This window comes from Enoplosus armatus, chromosome 22 (assembly GCF_043641665.1).
Source record: "Enoplosus armatus isolate fEnoArm2 chromosome 22, fEnoArm2.hap1, whole genome shotgun sequence".
NCBI lineage: Eukaryota > Metazoa > Chordata > Actinopteri > Centrarchiformes > Enoplosidae > Enoplosus > Enoplosus armatus.
Window position 1 is genome coordinate 12,351,944 of NC_092201.1, and position 24,086 is coordinate 12,376,029.

The 24,086-nt window shown below is 41.7% G+C and overlaps 1 protein-coding gene across 1 annotated transcript in view; it reads right to left on the minus strand.

Annotated features, from left to right (window-relative positions):
* Positions 1 to 24,086, minus strand: part of tbc1d22a (TBC1 domain family, member 22a) — a 104,307-nt gene that overhangs the window by 70,777 nt on the left and 9,444 nt on the right. Inside the window, exons 6-8 of the mRNA XM_070929025.1 lie at positions 11,660 to 11,730; positions 3,905 to 4,033; positions 661 to 726 (exon numbers count right to left, since the gene is read on the minus strand). Coding sequence (XP_070785126.1) covers positions 661 to 726; positions 3,905 to 4,033; positions 11,660 to 11,730 — 266 coding nt within the window. The remainder of the gene's footprint in view (positions 1 to 660; positions 727 to 3,904; positions 4,034 to 11,659; positions 11,731 to 24,086) is intronic.

Here is a 24,086-nt window from a genome sequence, read left to right on the forward strand (position 1 = left end):
GTTTTCCTAATGTTCCCAAACTACCACTAGTTGCTTTATCAAACATTATGCTTAAGAGGGTTTTAAGATAATTAGTTCTTATATCCCCTAGAACACAGTACCCAACTGTAATAAGAAATGCTTTGTTCAGTAGTACAAACCATGCAGAGTGGAGGTTTATGTGTATCTGAGAATATCCATGCAATATGACTGCAGGTATTGTTTAATTCTTCTATATACAATATTAGTTTTTTCCTCCTCTGTGTATGCACCCATGCCAGACCATGCAGTGTGCTGAAGCGAGGGTTTTCCCGTGTCAAACTCCTAGGCAGACAGAAAAAAACCCACCAAAAATTTGACATCTTGTCCTTGGCTTTCATGCCACACGTTCTTAAATTTCTGTCACTGAGTTTTATGACTATACATATATGACACCCACTGATATCATTAGCACACCCCACACTATCAGCACTAACCTTTTTTGAACCAATTTATGTGATAAGTCATTTGGATTTGTTATTAACTGTCACTTGAACTGATGCATGCTTTATATTTTCTACCTGCCCCCATAATATCAGTGCCACCGATGATGTTACCACCCATATCTGCCTAAAAGCAGAGGGGAAAACCCTGCTACGTGAGGTGGTGTGTGTGCAGCAGGGGGGTGGATGGGGGTCTCACCTCTTGGACAGAAGCTTGTTGAAAGAGAGGAATAAGGGGATTAGTTCTCGGTATGTCAATGTGAATCTGCAGAGGGAGAAAGAGAGAAAAAAAAAAGACAAACACTGAAGCAACGGGCAGGTTAGCACAGATCTGGCCAATACAGACATTGACAGAGACAGAAGGAGGGCAACAGTTAGTGGATTGGTGTACTTGATTGAAGGCAGACAGGGGTTTCGTGGTCTGAAATGGATAGCAGCGGTGGTCTTGAATGTGAGAGTGCATATGTGTGTCTCTGCATGTTGAGATGTCTCTGTGATACTATGTGCTTGAGAGTAAATTTGCGTGTGTTGGACCACGTTTACACCATTTCAGAGTGTTTACCCCACAGATGAACAATACGGCAGACAGACAGATTCGTCAGAAGGGAGCCAGACGGATGCAGGGCAGCGGCTGGAGCCAAGCCAACCGAAATAGTCCAGACTGGACGGGCGGACTGTTTGTGAGAGTGTGTGGCTCGTTGTTGACAGGACTGGGGATGGAGCTGAATTCACAGTCCTGTCTGTTCTGTCCACCTTACCTCTGTCACCTTTGGCTGCAGCACCAAAGACTCAGGACTCATCCTAGGAATGTCTATGTGGATCTGACAGCAACATGGGAGAGAAAGGTGTTAGACACACACACGCACACAAACACACACTCTCACACACACACACACACACACACACACACACACACACACACACTCATGAGTACCAATGTAGAAGTCCCCTTCATGCATTTCACGCATTTAAATCTCTTTTGGCTTCCTCAGATGTTGTCAGGAAAGAAGTATAAAGAAGATATTTTTCAACCTGGGTCATGCTATCATGATTGCGGCAGTTCTGACTAAAGTAGATACCTACGGTAAGCTAGTTAAAATAGGTAGGTAATTAGGGGGATCATTTCTGGGTTTACTTTTGATCCGACTTAAACTGGAATACTTCTCTGGGCTGTGCGTAGGTGAATGAGGTCTGCACAACTCATTGCTGAGATTTGGATGCTGTGCACGTGGGCTCCTCTGCGAGCCTCTGTGACCGAAGTCTACCCATAACACCCTTCTCTGTGTAGTTTAGAGACGTATATATGTCTCCATGAAGCATAATTCCAGCATTAGAGACAAATGTTTGAAATTATTCATATGAAATTGAAGTTCATTCGGAAAGCTTTAGGAGGATTGCGCTGCTTGCCCTGGTACGTATGTACTCACGTTTCACGAATATCTAAAACAGAAGTGTCGGGTTAAAAAGTAGCGGGAATCCACCGTCAGAACAGCCACAATTATGAGACCCAGCTTGAAAAATACCGGACTTTTCCTTGATCAAGGGAATGCAAATGTACTGCACTTGATGTGTATTACATTGGATATTGGTACTGAGCCAAGCAGCGCTGAGTGGAATGACTCTGTCACGCTTGTGCTGCTGATCCCACTGCGAATCAACAACCCCCTACACAATCCCTCTCCCCTCGGTGCAACTGTCATCATGCAGTCCATTGTTTTGATTTGCTGGCCCATGTGGTTGAGTTCCAACTACCCCATATAAATCTGTAGGTAGCTACTGCCAGCTCACAAGATCTGCCAAGTACAAAATGGCGCAGCGACAAGGTAAATGAGTGACTGGTTAAAAGAGTCAAACAAACCAAGACTAAAAGACAAGCAAATGTTGGGCTTACATTCGACAGGTGCCAAGGAGAAAGATTTAGATGGGTTGCCAGTGTTGCTCTGTTACTGCTGGATGTGTAAATAGGCAACTGCTTACTAAAACCTTAGCCACACAAACTTGATAAGCCTTTAATATAACAAGGCTCTGCTACAGTGAGTGTGTTTCAGGACTATTTCTGATGTATCCGTGCCCCCTAGTGGTCAAAAATTGTTTAATGCAGCTTTAACAGTGGAACTAAATTAGTTTCAAACACACAACTCCAGTGTCTGTCAATCAAGTAGCTTCCAGACCATTCCTTATATCTTCTGATAGCTTAAAAAAAGGAGCAAAGATAGATTTTTTTAAGTACTTTCTCTTGGGATGGAACAAAGCCGCAGCAGTATTTCAAAAAGCTTGCAGTGCAAGCTGGGACTTCTACAATGGCTACATCCATATGCATACACACATACGCACAAGCTGTTTGGGCAAGTTACCAACACCATAAATAGATATATAAAAGAGACAGATGGACAGACACAAGAAGAGACACAAACTATAGAGACAGATTGAGAGATCTAGACTTGCTGATGGACCATCCCATATGAGCAAAGATACAGACAAACACAAGACATATAGGTACATGTAATGTATGCAAATATATCTTCAGCCACTAAAACATAATATACACAAAACACATACAAACCCACTGTCATGTGCAATTGGGTGCCAAACCAACATATGTACCAACACACATAATCTCACACGGAGAAAAGAAATTCACTAGAAATCACCGCTCACTCTGTCAACACAAACAGCTTTGGAACAAGCAGAATTTGGCAGAAAAAGAGGCTTCAAGACGCAATCCAAACAATCATCAAAACAAAGTATGCCAGCTTTCTGGCACAGTACAGAGGTGATCAATAGGAAATTGGACGGGATGTGAGAAATGTGTGTTTTTGCTATTGACAGCCCACTTTGATGTTTCTTATCAGTTTGAAATAAATGGGAAGTAGTTGAGTGTTAAAATGAAAGAGTATGCGTGGGGGAGAGAGAGACAGATAAACAGAGAGAGAGTAAAAGTAGATATTATTTTCAAAGCCAAAGAAAAGTGTTCATTTATGCAGCTCTCTGAAGCTAGGGGCTGGTTGTGTCTCCTCTGTGAACAGAGCTGGACCACATTCCCTCCATGTCAACACAGACAGACAAGCAGACAACAGTCCTACGTGTACATGAGGGAGAAGGACGAAAGGACAGAGGGGGGGAAAAAAAGCATGGAACAGGTTCCAGTAATCCTGTCTGCAGAGCCGAATCCTGTCAAAACACACACTTCCTCAGACACACAAAAACAAACATACACATACAGCCTTGTGTCCTGGGTTTGTGCTGAGGGAATACATTAGGGACAAGACGTTGTTCTTGTAATTAGAAATGGAACCTTTTGTAGTTCATCTTTCATTCTGTCCTTCAAGTTCTGCAATTCAGACAGCCGTTAAAAAACAGTCAGATGTAGAAGAAATGATTAGATGCACAACAAGTAAACAGGACCTGTGAGTGTGTGCGTGCTGGACTGTATATGCATATACCTGTCTGTATGTGTCCTGATGGTGTTCGTCATTGCGGGAGTCATAGTATTGCTGGATGAAGCCAAAGTATTCTTGTCTCTTCCTCTGTAGGACGCTGTCTCTCCTTTCCGCATTGGCTGGCAGGTAACCCTGAGAGAGACAAAGAAAGGGAGGAAGGTTTTATTCTTTGACATACCATGTTTTACATCGTATTGTCCAACATACAGTAGTTTTCTGTTAAACTCGTCTAAACCTAGAAATTTAAAAAATCGCTAATACAACATTGTGTGAAATTCTGAAAACAGTAGTGATACTAGTACAGGCCCATATAAACTTAAGCAAGTAATTGTAATAGTTTCCAACCTAATACACCTGTCTACACTTGTGGGTACCACATGGGACTCATTAATTCAGCTATTTGTCTGTCAGTATAGTCTATTTAATGAGGCTGTATTTCTAAACTCTTGTTCTAAAACCCTGACTTGCTTTGAGTTCTTTAGCCAAGTTCAATCCCAAACCAAACTCCACCACCTGGGATTACACAGACCGTAAATGACACACTTCAAAGACAACTTGACCAAATGCTTTGTGCCTCTTAGGGGAGCTACCTTAGTGTTTCCCATTAATTACCTGAAACGACCCGAAAATATTTTCACACTAACATTGTGTTAGCTGCCAAGCTGCCGGCAGGCCTACTCTTTGCTTCCCGAGCCATATCAGATTTTCTGGGCCTAAATAAACTGCATTACCCAGGGAGTACTACATGACGCTCACCTGTTCCCGTTCTCGCCTGCCTGCTTTTCTGTCAGCAGCTAGTCTAACTAACGTCATAAAACTGTTGGCATGGCTCCAAAAGGGCACAAAGAGAGCATGAACACGGTCAGACGATGACACAACAGAGCTTCTAAGTCAAATCCTACCCAACCTTACTAAAAGTACAGGCTGGGAGCAGCAAGCTAACGTTAGCACCTGATTTGCTGATACTGGCTGATACACACGCCAACATGTGAATAAGGGGAGTACTGGCACTTCTTTTTCCACTTCAAGCTGTATCCACTACAGTTATCCACTAGTCCAAACACAAATGTATCATTATCAATGTACGACAGCAGTGAGCGTCTGGCTGACTGGCAGCACCGAAGTTACTTTTGCTAATTAACGTTAAAGTTAAACCAGTTCAACACAGGTAACCACTTTTGCTTAATTTCTTTGATGGTTCAAATGTGTGCTCTAGTCCATTTTGTGTTTTAACCATTTGAGAACTGCCATTGCCTTTACCATGCTTTGTGGGAGTGACTTTTCTGCTGAGTCATCACCATTCATATCTATACAACCGAACAACCCACGTGTTTATGATTAAATAGTTTACTAGAGCAAAATGTTTTTCATAGATCAACCTCTTAATTTTGCCCGATTGATGAATTTAACTTTAAAATGTACAAAAAACAATTCCGGGGGAGCATGACCGCTGGACCCCCCTAGAGGGTCTGAGGTTCACCCACCACAGTCTTGAATAATTCTGTGGGAAACACTGTACCTATCTGTGTGCGCGTGTGCTTCTGGGAATGTGTTTCTCAGACAGTTTATGTGAGCATACATTTGTGAAAGTGTGTATCCTCCTTGTGTGGTCAGGCTTATGCAATGACGAGAAAGTCCACTCCAAACTGAACAACAAATCTAAAGTCTATTAAAAGCGAGAGCTGGGACCAGGGGTTCTAAAATATTCACCAAGTTAAAATCTTCAAAACAGAACTCCAACATGACTGCTGGCTCTAAAAACTTGCCGGATTGTCTTGTTGTTAAACCTACAAAAGGTGCTTATCATAGTTGTTGTCAAGTTTTATATTGCATAACGAGGAGTCGGAAATGTGTTAAAGGATATATTTTTTTAGTTTAATATTAAAATAGATATTTAGTTTAATCGTTTATCATGTGACCCGAGCCAGCTACATTCCCTGAAAAAGACAATGGAATACGGTTGAAAATCAGAAAAGGCCAAAAAGCTAGTAAGTGACCCTGTTTGCTTTTGTTTTTTATCACGTGACTTCACCAAAGGGACCACAGTCAAGGCCATTCTCTACAGAAGACTGAGATGCTGCTGAAAGCTCCAAAGGTCAAGACTAAACCAACTATACTTACAAGAGTTCCTTGTAAATGTTACAGCAAACACACAGACGCTGTGTTCGCTTCATCAGCCTGTCTGTCTCTTACATTTGTCACTACTTTCAATTGAAACCAAGCATTTTCCTGAGAGCATTTGGCTGCTGTGAAGTCACATCTGAGAGCAACTCTGCTTTGGACTGTCATTAGTGGAATAGCCATCAAACTAAACTCAACATGCACCAACGCATCCAGTCTGCACAGGTCTTGTGTGTGTGTGTAATCTATGTGCATCTCTGCACACACACAAAGTATCAATTTTGGACAACTGTCTAGAGGAAAATCAATAAGCGCTACAACAAAAAGGTTCCCTTTCTTGTTATTTATTCATTTTTTCAAGGCCCCTGGAGAAGTCTGGAGAGTCGAGAGGCTTATTTGTTGCACACAACTTTGCTTACAGACATATAAACACACCAGGCTAACACATACAAAATCCTACTACAAACACCATGGTCCCACACGCTCATATGTGTACATTATGACATATAAAGACACCTCGCATCACGTTTCACATTCTCCTGTCAGCCCCTTTATCTTTTCCACCTTCAGTAGGTCTGTATATCTGTTGGTTTAACTTACAAATGCTGAAAACAAAAAAAAGTAAATCCTTTCACAACCAAAAGACTCTGAAGGAGGCAGACTCCATCCTCGTCCACCCGGCTGCCGCCTCTCCGTCGGTGCTGCCAGTCAGCCAGACGCTCACATTTGTGCCCACAGAAATCAGGCTAAGCACTGACTGTGACTTTTCCCACAGTCGCTCTCTGCCAAAAAGTCCACGCGTCACATGTTGACACGGCTCCATATGCAAACACACACACACACACAACACATGAATACACACGCAAACAGAAACCGCAACAGGCCAGCTACAAAACATTGGGCTCCAGTGTTAGGTGCACTCTGCCAAATGAGGGAGAGGAGAGCATGTGTGTGTTGAAGGTTAATGGACAGCTTAGTGGAGGTCAATGACACTGCAGCTGCATTACTGCTCGACAGGACAGGACCACACCCACACACACACACACACACATAAAATTGTGTTTTAAGGATAATTGGTTCGAAGGGAAAGGATGCAGACACATGCACAAGCAGCTTTTAGAAAATGGAGAATTAAAATAACTGCATACGTCTCACAGTAAAGTGCATCAAGTTCCCAAGATGAGTAGAGATGTAAAAAAAAAAAAAAAAAAAAAAATAGAGCGATGGAAGATTGAAAGCAAAGCATAAATGCATGACGGCTCTGCACGATCTGCCAGTGGTACAAAATGTGGCGGCACAGTGCTTCCCTCCTGCCTCTGTTAATCAGTCTACAAAAACCTCATCTCTTCATTCTTCCTTGCATCAATCTACTCCTGGACCCTTCCATCCCTCTAATGGACCCTCCACTTCAGTAAGCTCTCTGTAAAAAAAAACAGGGGAAATATGCTTGGGGAATCCATTTGGGGAATTTGAATGAAATAGTTTTTTTTCTGTTAAGTCTTCACAAAATCTAAATTGATTTCTACTTAACAGGCGCACGTAATCCTGGAGGCAGACTGGAAACAAACTGTCCCAGTACGGACACAGAAAAAGCTGAACAAACAAAACTTTACTTTTTTTTTTTTTTTTAAAAACTCTCGTCGCCGTGTCTCTACATGTCCATTTTTACACTTACATCTGGTGAGCTACATGAAGTTTGGAAACATCCCTATGAGAATCATTTTCATACCGTGACTCACCGCCTTTGTAGACATATAAACGAAGCATGATTCTGCAATTGCGTGACTTATTTCTTACCTCAGATTTATTCAGAAACTAATTTTAGTGGATAGTTTTGGAGAAATTAGACAATGTTTCCCAGACTGCATCTGGGGTTGTACTAAGTGACCAATAACAGCCTCAATACTTCAGTTTGCTGTACTGACCTCAACAGCTGAGGATGAACACAGTTTGGTTCCTGGCTGCCTGAACTCTGCTGCATTCAGCCTCATTTGATCACCAGTAATGGAAAACAAGAGCGACAACCTCTGCATTACCAAAGCCAGACTTTCTATTCATTTTCGGGGGGTTGATAATCATTACATCATTCACCATCATCATTTTTGTTTTACTGACCACCTGCTACTTGAGCTGCACCTGCAAGCAGAGAATGATCAGAAACCTGGGTATGGTGTTTGCATGTCACAGTATCACTGATTTAATCAGAGTCCTCCATCTAGCACATCCAGGTTTCTCAAAACTGAGATACATTTGGGTTTTTTTTATTTCTGAAACCAGGATATGGTGTTTAGATGCGCAACACATAATACTCCAGATACTCCTGATAATAACCAGAATACTGTTGCCCATGTGACCGCACTCAGTGTGGAAGTTAATGTTCACTTGCAGAAGGCTTTGGAGTAAAGGTCTTAAAGTTTCCAAGAAGCCTGTGGTATAACCCAGAAGAGGAACAGTAAGCAGTAAGCTTTTCATATCTTCACTATTGAGGATGACCCATCCTTAATCCCCACGGATATACAAACCAAACATATATATACAAAGGCAACATCTTTAAATTCCTGGCCCTGGATCTGTTTACAAAAAGCGATTTGCTCGGGTCTGAGTTGTTAATACTGTGAGGGGACAGTGGGCCTGCACTACTGGTGAACTACAGTAGAAGTGTGCAGACCGAAAGGGAAGAAAATGTTCTAGCCAAGGTGTGAGATGTCTCTAAGAATGAGCATATGAAGGTTGGGAGTCTGCCTCACATGAAGAAAAAAAAATGTTATTTACTCTCAAGCGACGTAATTATGTGTACTGTTGTAAGGTAACGGTTTAACATAATAAACTCTGAATCTGTCCCCGCTGCCGCTGCTTCCTGATACATCTCATATAACCCTTTAGCCTTATCAGTATTTCCACAGCCAGTTAGTTTTCTCCTCTCCCACCACTTCACATTTAACAGCCACACTCCATTAGCAAATGTACATATTGCCACAGGCTGACATTCTTCCACAAAGCAGAAAAACCATTTAATTTCTCCTTTCTCCTTCAGGCTCGGACACAAAGTGCTCTTTAAAATAATGAAATAAGACGGTATTATTTCTGAAATAATAGGAAGTTCAACCGGATGTGTTTCCGAGGCCGGGGGGGCAACCTGTGGAGCCTCTTGCTCAAATAGTAAAAACGAAGCTAGAGGTAGCTATCCAGTGAGGCTAAAAATTGCTCTCTCCCTCTCATATGTTTTCACCTGCTTCTTGCTTTTTTAATTTCCACACTGGCTAATAACAGCGGAGACAGTTATGGACGGTATCTGAGATGTGGTGGTGAATGCGGGCCATTGGGGGAGCATTACCGAGCTCCAACCTCAGTGGGAAAACTTTCCCCGTCTTTGTCAGGCAAAGACGAGCGTGGCTCAAGCATGCCTGCTGGAGGGGAGGAAAAAATCAAATAAGCTGGTGCACGCTGGTGAGCAGGAGAAGGGCACAAGGGACACTACTGGAGTGAAGTTTTATTAGGTGCCTCTGCCAAGTTTATGGAATACAGCGTGGGCCGCGAGTCTGAATGTGTGTCTATGTGTGTGCGTGCATGCGTGCAAGAAGGAGAATAGATTTTTCGAGCCTGATCCCTCCTATCTATTTCTCCACTGGATCATACCACAGACAGGACAGAGAAGGCAGTCAAGTGTTATGACACTTCAGAAGATATGAGTGGTTTTGACACTGCCCACTTTTCACTTTAATCCAAATCTTGGATTTAACCCTGGGATAATTCACACTGCACAAGGCTCTAAGATCTAGAAACCTATCTGAAACCCTGCAGGATGGGGCTGATAACTCCACATTTCGATCTTAAGTTTGCACAGTCAAAACATCCCCTGCATATTTTATTAAAGTCATCCGGACACACATGTCCTCAATGACGGTAGTTGTATTCCATTATACCGCCATTTAAACTTGTTAAAAACATGTCCAATATGTCGATGAAACAGAATATAAAATATGTCGGCTTGTGGTGACCATGTTGTATAGCAAAGCACAAGCTTGATTTTTTTTCAGACAGAAAGTTGCAAATCCTATATTCAGACCTGAACTGAGGAAATAAACCAGCTCTTTAGCAGCTTCAGGGTTTCAAGGCTTTGTGGCTTTAAGAAGGGTGAGGGTGTGACACTGAAGTATTCAGCAGTATTTTAACAAAAATGCAACTGTTTGGAACATATTGAGCATGCGGTTGGACAACAGACAAGTAGATTACTGCAGGAGAGGCTTGAGGGATTCCTGTGATTAGCTTAGCTTAGCATAAAGAAACAGCTAGCCTGGCTCTCTCAAAAGTTCCAAAAACTACTACTACAACGACTACTAAAGCTCTGAAGCTGTGTTTCCCAAAATGTTTTTTTAACTGCTTTGTAACAGAGGAAGAAGAACTTGTGACGGAGGGATCATTCTTCTATTTCTCCGTCACTGTATTTTATGTTATTCTACAACACTGTGATTACTTTTTTTCTCCCTCATTTCTTCCTTTATTTTGTTTTCTTTACTCTTTTTACTTTTATATCTGGTTCCTTCGCGTTCCTTCAGGCGTTCCAACCATCATTTATGAAGGCCATAAGGCAGCTGCGCTTTGCAACCCCACTGTTCACTGCAGCGTTCTCTTTACATAAATACATACTGTATATAAACATATCGGTATACACATGTACACACACAATTGCTACACACACATGAATGCACACATGATTTATATACTCGCAAACACAAAAATGCACAATAGAACAACACAAACACGAACAAACCAATAATGGGGTGTTATTTATGGTACATTAGCTAAAACACCAGACACACACACAAAAAGCTGTGTTGAGGTGCCCCTCCCCTCCCCTGAGCCTGGCTGACTACACTGCAGCCAATGCTTTGCAACTTCATACGGCATTATGAGCCCTCACTTCAGTGGAGTACCAAACAAAGCAGCCGTTAATGGTTAAAGTGCCCAGTTGGTAACTACCCACCACCAAAAAACACAAAAAGGCACATGCGCGCGCACGTACACACACACACACACACACACACACACACACACACACACACACACACACACCTTTAATGACATCTTTTCTGCGGCACATTAACTATTGTGCAGTAATTAATGGGAGAGTCACGCCGTTCAAAAAGCCGGTCTTCTCTCTGCAGACTAGGAGCTGTACACAACAACAATGGCTTAATGAGTAAACACACCACGCGTCTCATGAATAAATTATTTGTGCCTTGCAATTCATTTTCCCCATTGAAGTTTGGAAAAAAAGCCTGTTACCAGTCTTCATAAATCAAAACAACATGACAGCAACTTTTTGTGCATTTGTGTATTTGCGTGAGTGCGTGCCTAAGATCCTCAGTAATGCGTATTATTTGTGCGGTTTTATCTGTGTGTGTATGTGCATATGATGGATGATGAATGAATGATTTTCACTTGCGGGTTTATGTTTGAGGTTACACAGGTTTTTGTCTTTGAGTGTGTTTGTATGTGTGTTTTTGTGTGTTTCTGTGTTTTATACAAATGAGTGTTTGTTTCAATGTGTCTACTGGTGTGTGAAAGTACAGTATATATGTATAGCGTGTGTGTGTTTGAGATTGAATACTGTGCATAAAAGTTACTGAAACTTACTGAAAGCAGCTTCCACGTTATTGGTCGGACCTGTCGTGGGATTCCGGACCAGCTGAGTTTCCGTAGCTCCTCTGTAAAACAACAACAAAAATACCAGATGGTCCATGTTAGATTCACACAGTTCACACATTAGTTTACACAAAGACTTTGATTTCCCTCTAGAGCCCAACCAAATGGCGTTGGCAATGGATATTACGTTATCACCAATATTAGCTCATCAGAGATGTATCCATATGGGCATATATGTCAATAAAATAAATAACAGATTGTGGTACACAAATGCTAAAGATATGTTTGAGGTAATTAAGTTGCATAGTTTAACCAGCAGGGAGTGTTGACAAGTTTTTCTTTTAACCTCAAAATGTCCTCCTGTTCAGGACATATGTTTGTCACAATTATCATATTACAACATTTAAGGAATCCAAAATTGTTTGTTATGAGTGGATGTTGGCCAATATATTGTTATTTGATTATATTACTGTGCAGATCATTTCAAATTCTCATGTCAAATATCGATATTGGCATCAGCCTCAAAAATCAGTTAAGCTCTATTCCCTTCCCATGTTTTCTACATTTCTGATCACAGATAACAAATGACGCAATAAACAGCCAAAGAGATACTAAAATGCTCATGTTTCACCACATTTGTTTCACCTGTAAACATATTTCATTGAATAAAAAATAACTTTCCAAAGACCCAAAATAATGAGTTTTTTCAATTGTTTCTGTCTCTAAAAATAAAAATGGCTTTTCTACCTTCCGCCATGATCACTATGTATTTCATAAAATTCTAAAACAGTTTTTAATGACGGTTGACTTCATGGCCTTGTATGCTAACAAATACACCCTCACTGCGATAAAAGGAATCGTGTCACAAAATTATCCCAATAAAAACTATTTTCAAACTATTATTGGAATAGTAAATCATTCTTAGACATCATTCAATCAAACATTCAATCTACCAACCAGCCGACCAACCATGTCCTCACTGTCCAAACTTCCCTTTTTGTCTCTCTTCTCCTTCACCCAAATTATCTAATGGGTTAGTGGATTATTACCTACGTTCTCCCCAGGCCGGCTGGGAGAGCCAGGCAGACTATAATGTAAAATAAATCTGATGGAAAGGTGAAAATTTAACTTTTAAATTGGCTGAGAGTAGCTCCCTTTGGGTCCTTGAAGACCCAGAAAGTATGGCTTAATGTTAGATGCTACACATTACATCCAGCCCATATCCCACACACACACACAGATTAGCAGTAAGGGAGGGTGGATGGGTGTCAGGATCAGCAGTCACTCAAGAGAAAATGTTTTGTCTTGTGGTATTTAGCAAACTGTGTCTTCTATTTCATCCTATTTTTAGTAAATTGAACATAATAACTAGACTACACTAAAGGTCCAGGATATAATTTCCTTGCACCAAAAAGAGATGTTGTTCATACATAGAGCTAAAGCCATTGTTTGTAGCAGTGCGACTGTAACAGTTTTTGCTCAGGGCTTAAACTGACCAAACTCATGCCATAATGTCTCCACCCAGTTCCAACTGGTTCTTTTTGGCTATGACGTGATAGCCAAGTCGCACAAGTTCATTTAACATTACAGATTATGTCAAGTAGACGGTTTCCCCATCAGATGCCCAGGACATTGAAACTGCTGAATTCTTTTTCGACAATCCATGACACATATTCTTCACCCAAATAACTGTTCCCAGAGGGGGAGTGAAATCACTGACTGACCTTGTCTACCAGGACCAGGCAGCTTAGGGTATTCAAGATGTATGACTGTGCGTTTTTCTCACTAACGTTAAGTCATCCATTATTCACTGATAGGTCTCCCTCTGCCTGGGCCCTGCAAGTCTACGACCCCCCCCCCACACACACACACACACACATTAGCATTCAGCAAGACAAGTTGCCACAGTCAAACTGAGACAAACATAAAAACACCATGGAAATCTCTTCACTTGTAATTGCACTACCACTGTTTTACCTTCATTCCGAGAGTGGAGGGAAGAGGGGAAATCGATTTCCGTGCAAATGAAATGGCACTGCCTTAACATACTTTTCTGGGTTAAAAAAAAAAGAAACAAATGTACCTAATGAATAAGCCAAATTCTTCCTCAACTCTTATTCAAGGAACTGGCTGAAAATTGATAAGCCCTTTGCACAGAGTGAACGATATTGATTAGTGCTGCCTAATGACTCTGCCTTGCCTGTTCTTCAAGGCAAATGCAACGGAGAGTCAGTGACAGATAGCAGAATAGGAAATAGCAATCAGCTAAACAGCGAAGGGCTAAGTCCATTGGCCAAATTGAGTGAAACGCATTAGAGGTTGTTCAGCTGATGGGAGTAGCTATTTATTCACTATAGTTCCTGTGCATCTTCCACTTAAAATTTCTCCCTTACCTTGTCCCCAGTGACTTTAATTATATAGAAATTCAATACAGTGATCCGGAGCACAGCATGGCTCTGTTGGTTTGGAGGGAGTCAGAGCCTCACAGTATGGGGAGGGTTTCGATTACCCCAAGGTTACCTGTGCAGCAGCAAGGCGCAATCAAAAAGATTTAAAAAATAAATAAATAAATAAATAAAAACTCTGTCAGACATGACACAGACACTTTGCTCCTTCTATTCCCTCACCTCAGGACTACAACAAGTAGAAGGCAATGTATGGAAGTGCACATTGCTACCAAGTTACAGTTTGTACAGACACAGGACAAGCTACTGCAGACAGTGTCCCAGTGTCATCTGAAGGCGCAGTTAGCATTGTCAGTGTTTCCCATGCATAGGCTCTACTTGGGCGGCCCGCCCAGGTAGATTAAATCAGAATACCATTTTTTTTAAATTATTTTTTTCTTTTTTTAAATCAACACGCACAATTGTCATTTCATAATGCACACAGACCAGCGGACCTTCAGTCCCGTGGAACACTACAGCACAAGTTTTACTGGGACATTTTCAGTTGTTGTCTATCAGCTGTAGCAACTACCGTAGCAACCATTTCCCGTTTATTACTGAACCCACCCATCACCACAAGTAAATTCTCAACCTGTGGAAAATTGCATTGTGCTTTTAATGTACATGCTGACAGTCAATTTGCCAGTTTTCTGAGGTTGGTACTATGGGGCCTTTAAAGGAGAACTCTACAGGTCTTGGGGAGTACTACTGCATATGCAAAAAAAAAACGTAGTATAAAGCCTTTTGTGGCTCCAGAGGGAGCCTGAAATATTTCCATTAGTGAGGTCACTTGAGTCAACATTGGTTGGGGATGAAGACTCTGTTTGAAATTTGAAAATGAAAGAAATGTGTGGAGTTAGAAAGAAGTGAGCTTACCAGACCTCTGTAACCCGCTCCTCCTCTCTGCTTGAGGCTAGCAGCTCGACGCTACACTAGTCGTTACTAGCATAACACACTTGAATCTCCAACTGAATTGTCAGCGGTCGGCATTGCATTGTGGGTAATGCCTGCGCCAGGCTTTGACAAGGACGACGAATGCATGCATACATTGCAAAAGACCATATCTTCTTTAGTATCATTCTTTAAACTGTCCATTTTAAGTCTGACAATGTTCTAGAAGTTCTAACAAATCATTTTCTATTTTATCAGGAAAAACTCTTCATCATCATGCCACACCTCATGTTGCTGACATGGTAAAATACAATATTGATGCCAGCGCAGGTAAGGTTGATTGGCATTGTGGTCCAGCCTCCGTGCTGCAATCGTTGCCAGTCCCAGTCCCAGAGTGGTTCGTTTGGGTACATCCTGTCTTGCAAGCTCATGAAAAAAAGCTTCAGCAGCTGTAGCTATTGATTGCCACTACTGCATGTCAAACACATGTGGATACATTTTTCAAATCACCTTTAACAGCTCCCCATTGCAATACTGCTGGATGAATGAATACGTATTTGAATCTGATGTCTGCCTTTTACGCATGTAGAGCGGGACAGCCGCATTTAAGTTATGGAGAGGCCATTTACAACAAGTCTTTAGGGGTGAAATCGTTATCCTATGTGCACCTCTACATTCATTACGCTCCTAACAGAAAGTCAAGGGTGTCTCTCCTCTTGCCTTGCACCCTTTGAACCTTCATTTGCACTGTCAGACAAAGAAATGAGTCCATGAATCTTGTGGACTCGGGCTTAATTAAACTATGTTATATTTTCCCCACCTGGCATTAATCTCACCATAGGGGGTTATAGAGAGGAGGGGGTGAAGGGACGTGAGGCACAACTTAGCTAATGGTCTTTACATCCTGATGCTGCAGTGATCTCCAGAAAGCCTCGTTCCCTCCGGTCAAACACTTTGCATTTGCAGGAGAGGCTCCTGCGCAGAATGTGGGCACTGAACCGCATCTACACTGGTGTTTGTGTGGGGGGTATGTATAAGTGTGTGGCAAGGGCAAGGGGCAAATATTTACTTGGCACCATGTGGCCAGCAGAACAAGCAGATGTGCCTGTTAGACCCATACATCATACACAGAAAACCGCAGACACAGCCTCCACTCCTGGAAAAAATTTGCTGTCTTCCAAACCACTCTCCAGCAGAGAGCCAGACCACCGCAGAATCCAAATCACAGTTACCCCAACGTGAGCCCAGATGACTTATAGACCCACAGCATGACATGTCAGAGTACTGATGCACTGCACTGGTGCAGTACATTAAAAGGACAATGACATATTATACTAGGAAAGATTTTTTTTCATCATATTCTTACACTTCCACACATTTTAATTAGTCCTGAGCTAAAATGCTACTTTGAGAGGAGATCTGCATAAGGAAATATGTAATCCATAATCCATCTGTGAAATAGACTCTGTGGTGACACTTTCTTCTAATGCAAATGCGCTCACATAGGAAATGCGGCTCTACCCCTATTTCCTGAATGCTTACTATGTAGCCGCACTCATCTCAGCTCCAAATCCTGAGAAATCATTTCTGAGGAATAACACTCCATTTCCCCACAGTGGGCAGAGACGGAGAGGGCGACACAAGCATAGTTGACATACAGGCTAAATTGCAGATGTCGTTTCATTAGTGTGAGGCTGGCTCATCTCTCAGAAAACATATCTGACTCTCTAGGGCATCTCTTGTGCATTATGAATGAGACAGCCATACCCCCCACCCCCATCTCCACTGGAATAAATTAAAGGCATTTCATGACATTTTGAAAATTAATCTGTTGTTTTTGCTCAGCGGGCACTTGTCACAATGTGGGCAAAGAAAAAAGTTACTGCTACTGTCCCGGAGGCGACGAGGGACTAGCTGTCCCCGTCAGTTTCAGTGAACAATGCAAACAAGCCATTTTTAGATGGCAAATTTGTCACTCCCCTCTATACATAGGAATCTGTGCAACAACAAAAAAAATCTACTACATGAAATTATAAAGACATTCCTTTAACAGGTCTCTACAGAAAAAACTCATTAAAGCAAAAACTCAATTTACAGTCAATTCACCCCACAGGCAATCATTTCAAAGTATACATATAGTGCAAGCGGGGGCAAGTGAAAACAGAATCTCCCTTTTGGGACCAATAAAATATCACATTATTATATACATGCTTTGGAATTAGTGAGATCAGTATTGTGGGTGTTTATCATGCTGGCAGGCACAGACCTCAGGGGATTGGTCTGGAGAGGCCATCTCAACCCTGGAGGAAGCGGTATCCCTCACTGGCATGAAAAACACCTGTAAAATCAGCAATGTGCAACTCAAGGGCAACTGCAGCCAGTCTTTCCTCTCCGTGTCTACTGTATTCCATTATGCATGAACTTACAGGGGTGCACTTTGTCTTGGCTGGAGTTAAGCTGGGGACCACAGGGGGTGATTAGGACACCATGTACCTTCTGTTTAACACCCACAACAGCTGCTCTGATGTGGGACCCTCAGAGGTAATGAATGCTCAATGACTCCTGAAACATTCAGAGGGCAAAATATAACTAAATATCATGTTTGTATTACATTAAAACTTATCTAACCAGCCAAGATAACCAGAAGTATTATGTAGCAGCAGCTTGAGAGCCGTTACAAAGTGAGGGAAGGTCACATCAAAAGAAACACAATGTGGACTTTCCCAGCGCAGTTGCTTATGTACCTTTGACAACAGCAGCTCCAGTGAAGCAGCTTGGGTTGGGTAACTTGTTGAAGGCCACCTCAACTGCACTGTACTTGCTGAGGGAGGAGAGCATGTGTCTTATTCACCTCTCTGGCCCAGATTCTCTCAGCCTGCATGGGGATCTGAACCACTTACATGTGGGTCACAGACCATTTCTTTAACATTTTGGCTACATAAACATGTTCTTCTGTTCCACAGGTGAGAAAACCTCAGATCAAAATCACATTGACGGCAATTTCTTAAAAAAAGATCAGATATTCTTGTATATTCCGTATTCCTGTTTATAGCAGTCTTTTACGAACACCATTTCTCATCATCACTAGATAAACCCCACGACTCAACAGAAGAGGCGGGTCCATGTTCGTTTATGACAACAGCAGGACAGAGAGGAGCGAACAGTGTTTACATTTTCAGACAGTAGAGATGACGGCTAAAAAGTTGAAAAGAAGAAGACTTTTCACAAGCACATTGGTGGACATTATGGATTAGGACAGCAACTAACGATTGTTTCATTATAGACTGATCTGATGTTTGCATTGAAAAATAAAAAACTATTAATTGTTAACGTGCAAAATAGTTGCAGATTAATTTTCAGCCAATCAACTAATGTTTGCCTCTCTGTGATGGATATGGACAAAACCAAGTCAAGATGACACAAAAACCCTCGCTGCCGCACTCATTCATTTTAATGGGACAATTAATTCCTTAATCGTTCCCAAATTTAAAAACATGGACCGTTTCAACTTCTAACCGCAAGTGCTGCAGTGGATGTGAATTTGTCTTAGAATGTGAAAAGTAAACCCCTGCAACATGTTTCATTTCTTCAGGAAAACTGATGAAAGATATGATAGCAGAACGAGGAACAGAAGGTAGCCCAGACGTGACGTCAGGACTTTGGCTCTCTATTGGGGTTGGAACTCAGGATTCATTAACAACTTGATTATACACAGTCAAAAGTCAAGTGCCACCACTAGAATCACGCATGCATTCATAAAGGGCTGTTTTCTTCCTGAGTGGACCCAAACAATGGAGCTTAACTGGCCGAGCGAGGGCTCTTACTACAAGCAACAAAGCAATATGAGGCAGTTGTGTTAGGAAAAAAAAATCAAATAAGTATGAGAGTGTGTGTAGCTGTGTGACTGCAAGTGTGTATGTGATGGTGTGCACCTGCACTTCTTCCATGTCTGCCTGTCTACCTGCCTGTCAGTCAGTCTACCTGCCTGTGTGCATGGTTCTGTGTGAAGGCCAGTAAGAAGAATGGAAGACAGCAAGGAGCGAAGAAGCGCTGTCAGTCAGTGCTGGCTGAGCAGGAGGCTGATGGGAGAAGGAGGGGAGACGCTTGGCGGGCCGGAGCCATGCACTATTCAGGCATCATTCAGACGGAGCGCGACCACTGGGGCAAAACACCACAAGGTTCTTGGCAACACACACACACACGCCAAAAACTGGGGTTTGTACTCACATATTCTGCAGTCTAAACCTTAAGCAGCAACACAACAGTAATTATATATCTTGCTTTAAATGCAGCAATAAGAGGTATAGGCTTCCCTAGAAAATGCAACAGTCAGAAGTCTCACAAGTGTTATTACAATGTGTGCCAATAACATCCTCCAAAGCACCTGTGTGATACCCATGAAAGTCTTGGATAACATTGCTATGGTAAAAAGTAGGTGAGTGCCATCCTACCTTCCCTTGTTGCAGACACTGTCCCAGTGTCATCTGAAGCTATTCTTTCAGTGAGGTCAGAAAAACAATACAATCAGGACAGACACCTTTATCACGCAGTGTATTAAAAAGTTAAGCTCCCCTCCTATAAACCTTGAATGCTGTGAGAGAGTCCCGAACCGTCTAACTCATCTAAAGGACAAAGTGATGGCGCCAGGGAGCAGACGGCTCGTAAACTAATGGGACTCTTGTAAAAAGATACTCCCCCCTGGATTATACCTGCTCAGGAGGCCTGATGGATGGCCCAGATGGCTGGGAGAGGACACCGAGCATAGAGGAGTGTACAGGTGTGAGAATGTGTGTGTGCTATAATACACAGACTTGTACAGTCAATTACCTGAAGCTTGCCTTGCCTTTACCTGATTTTGATGGAACAGGTTCTAAAATATCTGACCTGGTGACAATTATTTTCAAAAACTTTTATGAGGAAACTGGCAGACATTTTGAATTTCAGATACGTTACTTTTCCAGGTAATGGTTATATTGGAAGGAACACATTTTCCACATTTCACCTATTCTAAAAAAACAACTCATTAATATGCTAAATGAAACCAGTGCAGACCAGGATAATGAGCTACCACAGTGCAACTGGTAGTGAGAATAGTAATGCTAATAGGAAGGCCTCAAGAAACCTGTTTACCACAATGGAGCACATTCCTGACCAAATACGACTTAAACTCTGTCAGTGACAAATCCAAGCCTAATCATGCAATTTGCACACATACAAAGATCCTTTCCAAATGCTCCACAACTGACTAGTATATGTTAAGAATTTTTTTCCAAAACTTCCATAATTACTAAAGATTACTTGTTTATAAAGGCTTATGTTACCCACAGAGTACTGATTTGAACAATCAATTAGTCTGCAACAATTTTGATAACCTATTAATCATTTTGATAATGCTTTCAGCAAAAATCCACTGATCAGGACTCAAATCTCTAAATTTATACCTATACATATATATATATATATATATATATATATATATATATATATAAACATTTTATATATCTGGTCTGGTATGAGCTTAACATCACAGCTACAGCTTACTTCCCTGGTTGATGGATGAAGTAGTACAAAAATAATTATTAACCTTATTGTTACCCTCAAGGACAATATCATTATTAATTCTATGATTAAATCACGTTTACACTTATAATACCATTTAGGTTATAGACTTATCAGAATTTATAAAACAAAACAAACCTCTGGCTGTAATGAACTGAAGGATTAAACTGAAAGTGTTGGCAGTGGACACAATATGTCCTCCACTGCACTTACAAGCGCCCAGCAGAGAACAGGTGTGAACGGTAAAGGCTGAAGTGTGTTCAGTCAAGCTTCTCTGAGAAAAGATAGGATGGAAAAATTCACATGGAAAAGCACTGTGTAACATATGAATAAAGTAAGCCAGGCAATCTGGGAGGCTACTGACACAGGAGACAGCTGGAGGTTGGACTAGCCTTATTAAGTCAGGTGTTTTGCCTGGGGACGTGCTAGGAGGCAGCACACACACACATGAACATTCATGCATACATACACCGCTGACTATTAGTACGGTTACCATGCAAGTGGAGTACAATTTCAAAGCAAAGAAAAAAGGATAAATAACAAAATGCTGTGATTTCAAGATTTAGCTTTTCTCACAGTATCAACTTTCTAAAAATAGGATGCTTGTATAGAAAACAACCTACAGTGCATTTTCTCTTTTTTCTCTCTGGCTTTCGTCAGATGGGTGCTATTGACATCTCAATAATACGTTCTACTGAGAATGCAAATGGAAACCTTCTCTCTGTAAAGTTGCCATATTTCCCAGAGATTTATCCATGTAGACAGTCTAATGCTGCATTATCTCTTCTTCTACACTTTCCAAGCCTGTGACACACACCTCTGAAATTGTCACACATGGACAGTGCTCTCAAACGAGGCATTAGGACTGAGTTAAATTGAATTACATCGCCGCTTCCCACTTTGATGGCGGCTATTAACTTTTGCAAACAGTGCTGATGGTAAGCCTATCATATGGTGGCTGCTGTGTAACAGGATTGCGGATTGCAGCACTACAGAGTGCGGAGCGAGCAACTGTGGCAGAAAGTAGCAGGCCTCCTAGCCTCCTTGCTGCAGTGAGGGTGATGGCAGTTGGGGAGAAGCGTACTGTAGTGGTGAAGGTGTAACAAAGAGCTGCAGCACCCCCAACAGAGAGTAGAGACACACCGACAGGCATCAAGGCAACAAAAGGAAGTGTGTACATGTATTCTTGTGGGCAGTTATATGTTGTTTTTTCTGTTAAATATTGTTGGTTAGCGGTTTGTTTATTCTTGCATTTTATTTATGGTGTTGACAGCCCATAGATGTTCATCATGTGTTTGTGAACATGTGTGGGGGCACATGTGTGAGGTGGAGGTCTGAGGTAGAATATAATGACCGCACAAAGAGCAAACAGAAAGTAGAAGAAAATAAAAGAGAGAAAGAAAGACAAACAGGTACTGATGATAAGGGGAAGTAAAATATAGAAATAGGATCAATTGCCAGGAAAGAGAAGAGAGGAAAGGACCATTGCCATAGCAACAGCAGTATTTCTGCCATCCAGTAATAACTGCTTGATGTCAGATGCCAGCTCTTGGTCTTAAAATCGATTAAAAAGAAACAGATATGCAAAAAGTCTGTAAAATCTAGAGCCCATCATGGAGCACGTGGCTTACAGAAAGTATACAACACTAAACACAGACTGGGGAATAAACATTATGATGGATACAAACACACACACAAACACTAGCTCATCCTGAATTTTGAACAGAGCTGGCAGAAAAATAATTGTTTGGTAGCTGAAAAGCTAAACACTATTACAAACTCCAGAAAATATGTCAGACCATCTAGTATTGCATTTGTGAAGTTGTCTCCCCTGGACAGTTACTGTACTTTCTCATTCATTATCATGTTATCAGCTTGTTCGCACTCTCTGTCTCTCTCTCTTTCAAGTGGTAGTTGCCATGGGGTCGGAGTTTGGCCAATCAGTGATGGTCAGCCCTGCAAGCTAGTGAGTGTTTTTGTGATTTGCTAAGAAGTTGGTTCATCAATCAGAATCAGAAATACTTTATAAAGTGAAGGAGTGATTTGTTTTGATCTAGACTCATAAGAACGTTTCTGGATTGGGTTGAGTTATGCTGGAAAGTAATTGGCTAAATATTTGAGCATATTTCTCCAATCTGGCTCGTGAAAACATTGCACACCTCTACAAATAGCTCATTAACAAGAAGTGAAACTGGTTAAATCAGTAGATTTTTTTCTCGTTTCCCAGCTGAAATAACTCCCTCCTCAATGAGAGTTCAGTGGGCGCTGTGTTCAGGTTCACTCAACAGACAGGCTCGCCTCAGGACATCAGGAATAATTAGCCGAGATCAACCTGACATCAATCACCCTACTCTCACACACGCATGGGTCATCACCTTCTACATGACCTTACATGCTAAACAGGCCGCTGTCACAACCTGTCGCAAGGCTCAGTGGAGAGGGAGAGAGACAGAGAGAGATGGGGGAGGGGGGTGATAAAGATGTGAATGCAAAGGAGATCATGACGGCAAGCTGGCCAGATTTAACATGATCAAGAAGACACTGGCTATTGAGAAAACCAAGTGGAAACTAGTGTGGAAGCCTGCATACAGTTGCCTTATTTTACCATCTATCCCCCTCAATTCAATACAGTTGCAAACAGTTCCACAAGCAAAGTTTCATATCACTAGAGGAACCAAGAGTGTAACTGTACGCTAACTAATGCACTCTGCTACACCACATGACAAAACTAACACAAAGTGGAGGTAGCTATAATGATTCTTATGGGCTGAGGCTGTCATTTTAGAAAATCACTCACATTCACACACTGACCAACACGACCAGACAGAGACAAACACACCTGTGGACTCCAGAGACTGGCAGCCCTGACATGTCAGGGGGCCTGGCCCAAAAACATGGCTGCCTCTGCAATTAATTACACGATTCAAGTGAGGAACCGACCGATGGATCATACCAGTCCCCCCACCCTCTTCCTTCGAGCTCAAGGACAGTCGGTCAAGTTTCTCTTTTACACAAGGGGGCGTCATCCCCACTAACAGTGCCCACTGGTATGTGTGGGAATTTGAGTGTAAACCGCGTGCTGGGACAATGACCTCCGCTTTAAGGACGAGGAGTTTAATCCATTTTGTCATCTTCCTCTTAATTGAAAATCAGTTCATCATATCAGTATTTCAAACCAGACATATTCATACCTCAAAACAGCTAAAAAAAACAACAACATTCTAAACCAAGGTAAAAAAACAACAAATAACTATGAGCACGCAATGATATTTACTTTTGTCCAAGAAATATTTTTCAGTAGGCTTAAATTCCTTCAGATGGTGGTGATTTCATTTTTTCTTTTTGTATTCTCATCTATATCCCATTCTTTGCTGCTGCAATGACCCAATTCCCCACGGGGATCATTAAAGTTTCATCTTATCTTATCTGCCCCTATCCCTCTCCCTTCCCCTATCAGCCCTCATCACGCCCCTCCCCCAATCCTTCACTTAATTATGTCCCGTGAATGAAGTTCATCTTTCATG